The 14,833-nt window shown below is 33.5% G+C and overlaps 1 protein-coding gene across 1 annotated transcript; it reads left to right on the plus strand.

The window, feature by feature from the left end:
• The first annotated feature begins 306 nt into the window (after nt 1-306).
• Nucleotides 307-11,827, plus strand: LOC126818285 (cyclin-dependent kinase 7). The gene is made up of 11 exons (XM_050545610.2): nt 307-399; nt 3,038-3,097; nt 3,490-3,591; nt 4,180-4,248; nt 4,530-4,640; nt 5,107-5,225; nt 5,689-5,788; nt 6,481-6,567; nt 6,807-6,956; nt 7,575-7,716; nt 8,676-11,827. Exons 1-11 carry the CDS (start codon nt 343-345, stop codon nt 8,702-8,704), a joined length of 1,026 nt encoding a protein of 341 aa, XP_050401567.1. The 5' UTR covers nt 307-342; the 3' UTR covers nt 8,705-11,827.
• Nucleotides 11,828-14,833: the final 3,006 nt, after the last annotated feature.

Genomic DNA, 14,833 nt, shown 5'->3' on the forward strand with positions numbered 1-14,833 from the left:
TGACAAATAATTCATGTTTTCATTGTCGAAGGTTTTGGATGATATTGAGTTAGAGACTTAGCTACTTTAATTAGGGCATTTCAGCAAAACTGGTGTATGTCAAGCTAACATTGCAGCATGTTGCAAACTAGCTACATATTACATAATAACGATTGTGGTGTAAGTCAGGTATTCTACACGTTATTAATCTTCTTATTCACTAATTAATCTCATTCTGTAATTAACACTCAACCCGTCAAAAGAGCACCTGTCATGGTTTATGACAATGATTACTCCCGTTACATGTTCTCTAATGTTGAAGGAAGAATAGTGCTTAGCATCAGGGAAACGAAATATAGCACCATGTCCGAAGAAAGAGTCAATAGATATGAAAAAATTGACTTTCTTGGCGAAGGACAGGTAAATTATTATTCTTAAGACATTATGGAAGCCAATGTTATCAATGTGGATCCTTGGAAACAATTCAATATTGTTGAATTTACATGGAAACTTAAGTAAAAATGGCGACAAACCTGCTAGCACTTGCTTTTGACTTGTTGAGTGTTAATTGGGATTAAGATAGGTAAAACTATTTTAAGGCTTAATTATAATAGACATTTTAAAGCATTTCAATATTTATCTGAAGAACTCGACAATTACACCACAATATTTATATATATATACCAAGCCTCAAATCAGTTTCACACATTTATAGTCACTTAATATCATCCAAAATCTTCGACATTGAAAACACGAATTTTTTTGCAATTTAAATCAGTGTTGGTGTTGTGATCTTACCAGGAAAAGATGGGCTTCTGATATCCAATATTTAAGACAAAATAAACATTTGACCATTGGTACACGAATCGTGTACCATAATGCATATCAGCGCCATTTGTAACAAGGTGCTCAAAGAATGAGGCTAGACATATTCCATAAGTCATGTCAAACGGTGATATCATATTCTTATTTGGAGAGCATGTGCAATAAATACTATCAGTGTAGAGTGGAATAACCAGGCGCTAGAGATTGCCATTCGACTGAGACTTCTGGCGTATTTCGCCGAACATAACTGATGACGATTCACAGTAAAACGGACACGATTGAATGTAAAACAGTTTATATAAATTCATATTGCATTATTATATGTGTTGCGACCCATTTGTGCCAATTTCTAGGTCCAAAATATTAGCGATTTAGCTCCTTTAACTAGGGGGCCTGGAATAAGTTGGATGGTCGAATGGTTAGCAATTGCATGCTGTATCATAAAGTCTGTCATTGAGTCAACTGGCGTGGTTTTGATTCCTGGGTTGTACATGACAAGGATTAGAGTCGCCTGTCCAGTCTCATATGTTTTCTCCGGGTCCTCCGGTTTCCTCCCACTGCTAAAGACCTACACACAAGCGAATTATTGAAATAAAATTGAACCATGTATTAGTCCCAAAATGACCTACATGTAGTTGTATCGAGATGTTAAACTCTCTCACTCTCTTTCACTCTCTTACTTAATAAGCTATGACCATTTACCCATCGATAAATAATAAACTGAAAAATGGTTGCGAGTGTCGGCCATAACATCCGGGCAGTTTCGATTTAAAAATAGGTTACATGCCCTTGTTTTGTAATTAGTCTCGCTTAACCAGTCTACGGACCATTCTCCGTCTGATTGACAGGCGGAATAATCTAGACTACTTTTTTACGAAACATAACAGAAAGCTGGAACAAGAAATTGAATTTAGAAACACACACATTAGGCAACTCAACAATTGTTTTAAGAACCTTGTAAAAGTAAAATGAAACTACTCCTAGTATCTCATTATTTGTACTAAACCAAAAGATGCCGCTCCTAACGGTAAAGTTGATGATGAAGCCATTTAAAAAATAAAACGAACATAATTTCTAAAGCTGCTGAAATAACCAAAAACCTAAAGGTTTTTTTCGGCTGTAATAGTTGATAGATGTGATGACTATTTATAGACTCATAGACACTTGCGCTAATGTTATCGCACCGCGTGAGTAACCAGAAATCACTTCGAGACAAGCCACTGAAACGTGCACATTCGCCGTGTCGAGTTCAACTTTCTGTATGGAAAATTTTCGCTGCATGGGGCACCCTACACTTGCTAAATCCATCTAGTTATACATGTAAGGCACTAAAAAGTAAGGAGAGTTTAGCAAGGACAGTGTCTAGTCGTCGGATGGTCTGGAAACAGGTCCTCCTTTGTACACGTTAGCGTGCACGTAAAATATCCCTTGAAAGTTGGAACTTGATATAAGAGTAGGCTGTAGTGCCGCACTTACCGGGGAAAATTTCTCTCATAGCACAGTGTCAGTGGACAAAAGTAGAATGTTAAACCCCATTTCATTTAGAAAATAGGATGGTCCAGGGAGGCTTACTGCTTAGACTTCCCACTTATTCTGATAAAATACTAAATGTGATCGGATTTTCTTTATACCGGTAATGTACCAATGCAGCTCCCGTCTCCTCGAATGATGAGTGACGTGTGACCAAATTTCTTTAAATACGAAATATGTCTTAAGAAAATCAGCTAACAATTCTAAAATGACATCAATGTTTTCTCTAAAAAATAATTTTGAGTTGACCTATTTGGATAATTTGACTTTTTTTTATAAACAGAGCTATTTTGATGACTGCAAATAAATTCTACATATATTTCTGTAGATTTTTATGATTTTTCTCGTCATACATATACCATACAAAACGTAATTTATGTATAAGTTTGATTCAAAATAAATCACACATATAAAAACATAAATATTGTACAAAACCCCTCAAATTTCTCTTATTTATACAGGTATCCAATTAATAACTCTTTGTGCAATGAAATATGAAGCATTTACTTAACTTAGTTGATCTCTTGTTGGGTAGCCATTTTTGCTTTATAAGGCTTCAAAATGGGGCTAAATCTTTTGTATTTTTCATTCTGGTGAATTAACAACACAAAAGTTAGACTTACATGTACATGTAACTCAAGTTGAGAATAGATGTCTGAGGTCGGTATGTGATAGATAATATTATTTTATTATTATTTCACAGTTTGCTACAGTTTACAAGGCAAGGGATACTAAAACAGACAGGATTGTTGCTGTAAAAAAGGTAAGAGAGGTCCTAAGAAAATATTTCTCCTAAATGTGTATTTGATGAGACTTGCATTCACATGCTTGGTAGAATCATTATCCAGCATAATCATGCGGAATATTAAACTGACAATCAGTGTACAAAATATAAACTACAATCTCGTACATGTACATGTATCCCAAAAATTGACTAACAGTTGGGCTAACTTACTTTACCCAATTATTATCGTAATTCGCTTGGTTACCGATAGTGTATTTTTCTGTAGATTTTCTGCATAATTTATGCGTAAAATACAGTAGGAAAAATGCACTACATGTACATCAAGTCAGAATTTCAACGTTTTTAAGGGTCAAGTCTCTAATGTCTGAACCCTGAACCGTATAAAAAGTTAATGCTTTCTTGTTAAACAGATCAAAATAGGAACAAGAGCAGAAGCAGCAGATGGTATTAACAGAACAGCTTTACGAGAAATAAAATTACTTCAAGAACTAGAACATGCTAATATCATTGGGGTAGGTACACATAGGAGGTTGTCCAAGTACATGTATGCCATATACCTTATATCAAATCTTGGTTTCAAAGTTAATGCCATGGTATATATATAGACTACTGTACCTGACTACATCATCCACTGGCTCCCTGTGTTATACAGGATATGATACAAGATCCTCCAACTTGTGAGTGCATCAACAACCAGGCTCCTCAGTATCTCACTAACATCTTCACCAGAAATAAGCCAGCCCTAGCTCTCCGGTCACCTGAGTGCCGTCTCATGTATGTGTCACCATCCGGATCCCATATCACTGGAGACCACTCTTTCATAGTTGCTAGTCTTTACTTGTGGTTTCCAAGTTAATATCATGGCATGGCATGGCATATATCAAATCTCGATTTCAAAGATAATGTATATCAAATCTTGGTTTCAAATTTAATGAATTAATGTATGTCATAGCGTACACGTATATCAAATCTTGGTTTCAAGGTTAAATGGATGCATATGCAGAGGTTTTTTGTAACAATAGATTTACAAAACACTATTTCAGAGAAGCTAATTAAAATGAATCAAAATTATGTTTATTATGTATTTTTATTTATTACAGTTATTAGATGTTTTTGGTCAAAAATCTAATATTAGCTTAGTGTTTGATTTTATGGAAACAGACCTTGAGGTAATGTTAATTTACTTTTAAACTTTGGTAACTATACCTTGCAGTAGGTACATGTATCACCCATAACATTAAGAAGTTTGTTTAAACCAGAAGATGCACAATTGATTAAATAATGACAGATTAGTTGTTTATTTCCAATAATCATTTTGATTACCGGTACAAAAAATTTGAAATTTTGAATAATTGTTTCTGTTTCTATCTATTCTTCATTATTTATGGGAGAAAAATTACAATTTAACCTTAATATAATAATTTTATTTTTTCCTGGTTTTTATTTACAGATTATTATAAAAGATACAAATATAGTTTTAACTCCTCCACATATAAAATCCTATGTATTGCAAACATTACTAGGTTTAGAATATCTTCATGCTCATTGGATTTTACATAGGGTAAGTTTATTACAAATAACACCATTTAATTTTTTAGACTTAGAAATTAGATAGAGATGCCATCCATGACCATGGGTGAGGTCAGAACAAAAAGTTAGTGTTAGAGTTTGTGTCAGTAAAAGATTTAACTTGGACCCCTTAATTTGATGTTCAGATTAGAAAAAAAGTTACACTTTTGAAAATATTCTAAATCAAGTTGAAAACGTTGAGAGAATACTTTTCGAAACATTGCCTAAATAAATCAGTAATTGTTCTTCCATAAGTATGTGTTATAGTTTATTGCTCTATCCAGTTACTAAATGCCTCTAGAAAATTAATATTTTAATCACCAAGTAGCAGACTCGATATTTTTATACTGTTACATCCTTAGTCTGTATGGAAAAGTAGACACTGGAACTAACAAAATGGATAACTGAATTTATACTGTTAGTTGAATCTAGTTCTATTGTAAACCTTGTAATTACAGGATATGAAACCCAATAATTTATTAGTTAATGAGCAAGGGGTATTAAAGATTGGAGATTTTGGTTTAGCAAAATTCTTTGGTTCTCCTAGTCGGCCATATTCTCATCAAGTTGTCACAAGGTAAGATAAATCCTATTTTCACCAAAATTCATTCATAATGGTGCTCATCTAAGATTTTAGAGTCTTAGCTGCTCGGTGAGTGTGGCACTGGATCACTGACCAATGGGGTGTGGGTGGGCAGGGGGTTCAACTCCGGTTCATAGGTTCAACTCCGGTGTTGGGCTAGAAATATCCCCAAGATTTTTTAGTACAAGAGGGCCTGACAAAGAAAAGTATTGAGCTGTTCGGATGAGACAGAAAACGAAGTCCCATGCACATATAAAAAATCTTGGTTGTTGTTATTCGAAATAGAGTAGCCAGAAACAATGTTCTCTGGGCAATTTTTTTCTCTTGGCACACAGCATGATGTATTTACTGGTCTTCATTAGTCTGGTTGGCATAGAAAATGTCCCAGAAAACTATAATGTACAATTTCATTAATTTAACATTTAGATGATTGTATGTACGGTTGTTATTATTACAGATGGTATCGATGTCCTGAGTTATTATATGGTGCTAGATACTATGGTACTGGTGTAGATTTATGGGCAGTTGGTTGTATATTAGCAGAATTATTAATCAGGGTAGGTTATTATATAGAATTTTATTATAGTCTCTTGAACATCATTTGAGGGATTGTTAATTCATTACAAACTACAATATTATAAACGTTCTATCTGTAAACTGAATATCAGTCCAAAAATGGTTCAATTCTATTCAGTATTTACAAAGATATGATGAATTGTCAACATTTGACATCCAACACAAGCCATAACAACCTATTAGTTTTGATGAAATCATTTGATGAGTTGGTTTTTAACCTGATTGCATCCAAGCTTGGAAGATTGTCTAATGTTAATGGGGGTTGATGGCTGAATGTTTAGCGCTTGCGCGTGGTTTGCAATTCCCTGGTTGTACGTGACATGGAGTAGGTCGCCTGTCCAATCTCGTGGGTTTTCTCTGGGTCCTTCGATTTCCTCTTACTGTTAATCCTACACACAAGGGAATTATTGAAATACAAATGTTAATCCCAAAATGACCTAGTTTGTGTCGAGTGCACCTTAAACCCCATTTCTCTCTCTCTCTCTCTCTGTCTCTAATGTTGATATTTTAATTTTGTTTTCATATTTAATTATTGAATATTCAATTGGGAATATTTTAGCGTGGATAAAATTAATCAAGAACCTGATACACTGTCCATAAACTAATTATATAGTATGAAATAACGTTTCCTTGTACATAGCTACATATTTGTTTATGAATTAATATATTTTAGGTACCTTTATTTCCTGGCGATTCTGATTTAGATCAGTTGAGTAGAATATTTCAAGTGACCGGTACTCCAACCACTGAGGATTGGCCGGTATGTTTACATATATTTCTAAATAGTTATGTATTATTACTCCAGATAATATGCTTTTGAAAATATACCAAATAAGATTCCAAGTAGATTTGGTGCAGGGTGGAGGGCCTGACAAAAGTAGGACGTTTAACCCCATTTCATTTCCAAGTACATTTCAATTTTATTTAATGTAACTGCATTTATATCTATCTCAGGACTAGGTTTACCAGTGTTTTTATGTGTTTTGTAATATTTATCAGGAAATGAAAGCCTTACCAGATTATATACAGTTTAAAGAATATCCACGTCAACCATTAAAAGATATATTTATAGCAGCTAGTGAAGATTTATTAGAGGTTTTAGAAAGTATGTTGTGTTTAGATCCATTAAGAAGATGTACAGCTAAAGAGGTAAACAAGCAGGACAGTATTTCTTTTGCATTCTTGTCATTTTAAATTTCATTGAGTCTCTTATTTGCAAGAATTGGTCTGCCCAGGACTGATCCAGTTCTGGTATACACGTAGTTTGTTTAGGTTTCAAACGACACCAATCATGATAATACTTCAGTGATTGATGTTTATCTAATCCTGCATTAAAGATAAACTGGCACTTTTGTGATCTGCAGAGCTGGTAATTGATAAAAAATACCTTTAATCTTGGCTTGATTTGACTACATATAATATAGTTTAACAGGGATGTTGAAATTCAATTATGCAAAATTTGGGACATTATGTGCCCCAATCCATATTGAGTTTCAATTTACGAGCTGTGCACATTTTAAACGTTTTTCAAAGATTTCAGCTGACTAACTTTGTAGGTGTTGTCATGGTACTTGATTCCATTTACAGTGATATGCTTGTACTTAAAATAGACTTAACACATATCAGTCCCAAAATGGTAGTCAATGTCATGTTTCTAATTAATAAATGTAATGACAGCAGTTCTGTATTAGCGTTTATAAAGTTTGATGTTTATTATTTGTTGTTGTGCTCTTTTAATGGTATATGTATTTATTTATTAATCAACAGGGTTTACAGATGAATTATTTTAGTAATAAACCTCCACCATCTTGTGGTTCTCAATTACCTCAACCTGGTTCTAATAAAATAATACCTAAAGAACAAGAAAGACAAAAAGCTGGTATAAAAAGAAAACAACCAGGAGATCAAGGTGGGATGTTTTTATTGTACCATTATTTTATTACCTACAGTAGACTTTTTATTTATAATCTAAATATAGGTAACTGGTTATAAATATATGGTATCTAATATATACCTTGAAAAGTTGAAAGTTTTACTTACTTACCAAGATCCTTGTTCATAAAAGTAGAATGTTTTAAGGGAAACTCTTTTTATTGGTATAATACTTGCATACATAATTGAACTCGTGGCCTATGAAAAAGCTGTTTCCTGAATTTATTTTATGTGTATAAGGTCCTAAGGGATCTATTGCCATAAAACTCATAATGTTATCTACTCAATTTAAAGAAAACAGTCATTGAGTCAACTGGCATGGTTTCGAATCCCCGGTTGTACGTGACAAGGAGTAGGGTTGCCTGTCCAGCCTCGTGGGTTTTCTCCGGGTCCTCCGGTTTCCTCCCACTGCTAAAGACCCCTACGCGCAAGCGGATTATTGAAATAAAATTAAACCATATGTTAGTCCCGAAATGACCTAGTCTTGTGTTGAGTGGACGTTAAACCCCATTTTTCTCTCTCTCTCTCTCTTTAATGCAAACATTTTCTGACAAAATCCAAGGTGCAAAAGGTCGACGCAGGTTCCTGCCTCAATCCCTGATAAAACATTCAATATTGTTATTATTGTAATCCAGGGCCCTTATTCACGAAAACTTAAACTAAGATACAATCGAAATTTTAAGAAATACTGCAATTCGATTGGCTGATCAGTAAAATCAATTTGCATATATCCAATTTGCATATTGGTCAGCCAATCGAATTGCAGTATTTCTTAAAATTTCGATTGTATCTTAGTTTAAGTTTTTGTGAATAAGGGCCCAGGCTCTTACCTTAAAATTAACTGTATTTATGTGAGTGAAACAAGAGCCCTAATTGTCACCCACTTAAAAATTTATATTAAATATTGTATTTAATAAATGTATTTGTTTATTTCAGGGGTGCTGGCTAAAAGATTATTATTTTAAAGACAACTAGCTGTTTACATTGTTACCTCATTAGTGAATATCAGTTGTTATTTATAGAAGTGAAACAATAGCAAAATATTTTATAGTGTAGTTTCACAATGTGTGATTGGATTTGGTGGACTTGTCTCCAAAGTGCTATCTAAAGGAGAAGGGTGTTACTTGCCATGTAAAGAATGAATCAAATTAAACAGCTTAATTGATGTGGTTGGGCATGTATCAACATTTAAGTGTCAATATTCCCGTCCATCCTAAAACATTACTCTATGGGGGTACTCGATTGAACGTTACAGAATTGAATTCTCTCAATCCCAAAAATAGTGACAATCGAGTGAAAAGGGGTATTTCGGGTTACAATGCAACTGGATAAGTAGATATCTTAACCAACCATGCAGCCGAAACATATTCGTTGTGTTTAATTACGTCACGATTCTACTCACACCACCGCCGTAGTCGGGACTGACAGAACTGTGAGAAGACTGAATTCGCGTCACTCGATTGCAGTTCTGTCAATTCGGTTCGTTCTGGACTGTGAATCGAGCATCCCCTGTCTAGTTTGCTTATGGGAGGTAACTCTAATTATAAGACTTGTTTTCTTTTTATTTTAAAGGAAGCATTTTGTGAATCTCCACACTACATAATCAATGTTGTTCCAAAATAATATTCTAATGTTTGTATTTAAACAAAGTTAGATGTTATGCTTTTGAGGTAAATTTACTTTTGATTTAGAAATCCCTCATTTTAGATACACACCATTATCTTACAATTAAGTGAGAGCAAAATTAAATTATTACTTTTACTTCAAAGATCATAAATGTCTGTCAATGATATCAATTGTTTCATAAATACACTTGTTAATAGATATTCAGTGATATATATTCATTGAATTTTGTTATTTATTAATATGTTGTTCATGTATATTTGTATTATGAATTGTGTAATATCATCAGAGGTCAGTATTTGGGTGTATGTCAATGTGGTTCACTTTTAAGTGACATAATATTTTCTTATAATAGATTATAACCATCTTTGACCAGTGAATTCTTGTATACATTCCTGATTTTATGATATTTAACTCGCACATCCAAAAACTCATGTTTGGTTTGTATAATATTTCAAATTGTGGACAACTTATTTTTCTAGCAGTACTGGTTACAGAGTAAGTTTCACTGAACATATTGGTTGATGAGGAGGCTCATACATTGATCAAATTTATGGTATAAATGGCTGAAGTTCTTTAGATTAGTAGTTATGACCACCCAATCATGCATGTGTGGTTTTAAAATTGTCATAATTTTTTAAATAATGCAATTAATTATGTCAACATATCCTTTCCATAACACGATCCTGAAAGTCAATGTTACCTGCCACACAGGTACCTGCAAGATTTAAATATTTAGCAATAATAAAATGGATAACCTAGCCTTGAATGAAATTTTCAATATATTCATTTTTCATTATCTATTTTAGAACCTTTTTAGCAAGAACGGTCAGCTGTCCGCTCTTTATTTAAATCTTACATAATGCATCTATAATTCGCAGTTAAAAGAATATCCTCTTGGATTTATGTATTATGAGAAAGGTTACATTAACATTTTCTAAGTTTGCCAAATCTTTAGTTTAAAATCAAATAGAGAGCTGCCTTAAATCAACTATAGATATATGAATATGTGTAGTTATTTATTATATTGTCTGTTACTGTAAGATGTCTTGTATATTTTTATAATAATAAACAAGCCTTGTTTTTGTTAATAAAATAATATATGTATTTTGAAATCATTGTTTAGTTGTAGATGTGGATACTAAAAATACACTAAACATATTTTCCTATGTACTTAGCTGTAAACTAAATGTAAATTTATTAAGATCATAGTAAATCTTGGCTATGTTCTACTGCTGTTTCTAAACCATTTTTTTGTCAAGAAATACAAACTTCACTACGAAGACACTACAAAGATCTGATGACACCCTCAGCCACTGTCTGGTTCAAAAGTCCTGAAGGGAAGGAACTCAGAAGTGATGGTTATTGCAAATCGTGATGGTGGGTTATCTTTACAGACACAACATAATATTCAGCATAAAAGGACAAACAATTCTACGTGTAGTCAGTAATATAAAACGCTCAAATATGTTCAAATCTATCCATTTAACTGTCCTTGAAATTGTTTTTTGAGTATATAGATACATGATTTTTTTACTATTTATCTAGCATCTACATTGATGAGAGTTTAAATTTCTGATGACACACTTGACTGACTTATATTTTTTACCAGTTTTTAATGCTGATATTTGATTTTTTATTTGTGTCTAATGGTGGTCATGTTTACCCCACAAATAATGAAAAAATAATCCTATCTGTGCAAATGGGTTTATCAATACAAATCTTGCAGTCTTTATTTATTTATGTTTGCAAATAAATAATCAATTCAAGAGAGGACTCTTGTGAGGTTAGTAAATTGTATGTTGAATAGTTTTGTCACTGGCCTTCTCACCTCTGAAGTCATTTTAACCATGACTTGAGCAGCAGGGCCGGTTGTAGGAAATGGGAGGCCCAAAGTTACAGGCTATGAATACATTTCAGGATATAAATAACTTAAACTAGGCCTATATTCATTCATATTTAAGGCCAACTATGCTTTACTTTACAATTAGTAATTGATTAATTAATACCTGAAAATAGCCACACCTAATATGGGGCACAATTTGGGGAAATTGGTCACATTTGAACAGGACCTGATAGGGAAAGTAGAATTAAATATGCATTATGCAAGAGGTAAATCTGCCTATTTCAGGTCTTTCTTTAAGCCTGAAATGTTATATAAACAATTAATTCAACATTTATTAACATGAAAAGACCTTAATCAACTTTCGATGCCATCTTATCTGTCCGATTTTCAACGGCTTAGAGTGAAGCAATTTGACTGAAATTTTCAGCATATTCCCTTTACATCATGTACTTTATCTTATCTCCCACAATGTATCTTTAAAGAGGTGTACTAAACGAGATGACTCGACACTATGAGAACATGGAGAAGGAATATAATAAAGTTATACACAGAAGATGATATAAGTGATCTGTTGCATTTCTAAAGTCAAATCATATATACATTCCTTAATATATATCTCCTTACTAATATTTCCTCTGAAAAGGAAAATATGTAACGGTTCACTTAATTACCAACACAATATTGTTTTTTTTATGGAAAATAAAATTGTTTTATATTATAATGTAGCCTATAGTGAAGTGGGAAAAAATTAAATAAAATGAGGTTTAAGTTCTATTTTTCTGCATCAATCGGGGGGACAGTGAAGTGATAAAACCAACTAGTTTAGTTATACATGCAGTTTATAGTAGTTTATACTAATCTAAAATTGGACAATATAGTAGCATTTCGGCGGTAAAATGATGTACGGGCGTTTCTTATAACAAGATATGCAGATGAAATCGACTAGGTTAAAAGAAAATGTACACCGCTGAATTTTTTGACAATATGAAAGAATTTTGAGATTTTGTATGAATGAATGAAATACATGTAAAAGTTATGTGAATGTAAAACCAGCTTTTGATGATTTGATTTTTGTGACTAAAGGTGTATCATATTTAATGTTATTTATGAAAACAAGGTTTGTATGTATGGGTAATGAAGATAGATTAAGGTATTGTGTGTTTATATACGGTATGTTAGTGTATATATATATCTAGCTAGTGTATGTTTGTAGGTGGGAGTTGCCATCATCGCAATTCAGGAACCTTTCCTTGCATCCTGCTCAACACTAGTTTCGTCTTTTCGGTACAGATTTGTTTTTGTATAAAAATGTAACAGAAGCTATAGCTGAAAATATATTTATGAGGTGAACTAATTCGAATTTCCACCAACAAAATGGTCATGCAGAAATCATATATGTGTTAAATTAACACTATTCGAAAGACCCCCACCCCAACCAGTTGCCACCCGGCCAAATATTATTCACACAATATACTTCAAAAGTCAGAAAGCCCTAATAATCTAGTAGTAAGCACTGATGTGCTCTGCAAATTTCCATTTCCACAATATCACGCGTTAAAATACGTATTCACCCCTGACCTCCGCAAACTGCGGTCATTGATGTAAATTAGTTAAATAGCTTTATTTAACGTCCCCGTTCACTAAAGTGATATCGCAAGGCACATGTATATAACTAGACGGAAGCCAACTTGTGGATAATCCTATTCATGTTAATGTACTTAAATTAAAATGGGTATATAAAAAAGGGTTTACACACCACCCTTATTTCTTTTAGATACAAAATAATGTATACAAAGTATAAAATATTGACACCGTTTTATTGTCGCTCAATCTGATTAATACAGATCTATATTTCGTTTCGATTTTTTTTATACTTTCGGTGGCCTACACTGCATGAATATCTGGCCGGTTGTAGTGATAGGTCGTGTCAGAGGTCATACGAGCGGCTTTTGACCCTATGACGTCAGACATTGATTAATCGAACAGCGTTGACGTTTCTAGTACTTTACCCACAGTTCCGTGCACGTACGCCAAGAACTCGCTGTAACAGACCGCTTCATTGGCTAATCCCTCACATTAACTAGAATACTAGTGTAGTAAAGACAAGTAAAACGAAATTTTGAAATATAAAAAACGAAACGCTTAGGATCTGTGTTTTCATCAGATTGCAGTGTGCTATAATGAGGGAAATTTTGCCACACCAGCCATTTAATTCTGTCAGGGGTTCTTTTACGCGCACGCCGATTTCTACACGAAATATTGTTGTTTTTTGTCCCATCCGAATGACTAGACGCTGTTCCTTGCCTTTGGGTTTTAATACGATATGGTCCCAGGCAGGTTCATGCAGTCAAGAGAAAATACGTAGTGAATCTTTTGTTCTTGGTGATCGGGAATTCCTTGTCCTGGCATTGTTCATTTTGCTGTATTTGAATTAACAACTAATACTATTATATAACATCCAAGAGATATATAGACATCTAAGAAACTGGTTAGTGAAGATGAATATTATTGTATGAAGTGACTATAGTAGAATTAAATGATTCTTTCCAGTCATGATGATATACTGACACTAGTGTGGTACTGTTACCTGTTGAATCAGCTTACTATATTGTCAGCAACAAATACCTTTAATTATTATTAGCCAATGGATTAAAAGGAAGTGTCTAATTAAGGTTGGTATGGTTTACTAAATTAAATTTATGGCATGGAACTTAAAAAAAAGTGTGGATTCGGTGAACAACAAAATTTTCAATCGGCGGAGAAGTGATCACAAATAAGCGTTCCAATTCGACATAATTATATGACTGGTGCCATGCGTGAGGTAGAGTGTGTTTAACCCATTATAATGCTAAGGTTCCATGATACCCTTTCATTTACCTAACAACCTTTTTGTGGGTATATGGGTTTGCCTGTATTGTATCATTTAGGTTTTTTGAGCCTGTATTGTATTATTTCGGTTTTTTGGGGTTTGCGTTTGAAATTATAATAAAGAGTAGGTGAAAGAACTTTAATTGATCATGAAAGAGATTTGACCGAAACTGTTTAATATGACGTTATTATTCGTTTCCATAATTAAGCTAAAGAAAACTATGCGCATATTTCATTAATGTTAGACACTGTTATTATGAATGCTGATTGGTATCACGACAACCTGACATCACGACATTTTAACCCGACAATATATTTTAAACCGGCACCACGACATTAAAAATTTCGTACATGTAATGTCGCGTAAAAATGTCGTATTGTCGGGTTAAAATGTCGAGTTGTCGGCCATGCTCCTTTCAATATACAGTATGATTATATGTACACTGATCCTGGTGTTGGTCAAGAAAGTTCCCCGGGATTTTGCAGCGTGGTTTCTGACAGCCAGCAGTGCAGGACCAAGGGCCTGGCAAAGAACAGTGTCTAGTTGTGTAGATGAGACAAAAACACAAGCTCCTGTGTACACTGTTTCGTTATGCCTTTTGCAGTAATCAAAGTTATACAGGCCTATAGACAATAATAACGTAACATCCTTTCTCTTTTCAGAAAGAAATAGATCTCATATTATAATACCCAACATGACTGATTAGAAATAAAATAAACAATGAAACACACCCCTATGTGTATAACTCAACACAGT

Source organism: Patella vulgata, chromosome 4 (assembly GCF_932274485.2).
Source record: "Patella vulgata chromosome 4, xgPatVulg1.2, whole genome shotgun sequence".
Lineage (NCBI taxonomy): Eukaryota > Metazoa > Mollusca > Gastropoda > Patellidae > Patella > Patella vulgata.

Bases quoted from the DNA above. Each gene is read 5' to 3' on its own strand.
- LOC126818285 (XM_050545610.2), top strand. From the start codon at position 343: ATGTCCGAAGAAAGAGTCAATAGATATGAAAAAATTGACTTTCTTGGC. The intron at 6,957-7,574 runs GTAAACAAGCAG...ATTAATCAACAG, and splicing joins GAAGATGTACAGCTAAAGAG to GGTTTACAGATGAATTATTT. The intron at 7,717-8,675 runs GTGGGATGTTTT...TGTTTATTTCAG, and splicing joins AAAACAACCAGGAGATCAAG to GGGTGCTGGCTAAAAGATTA.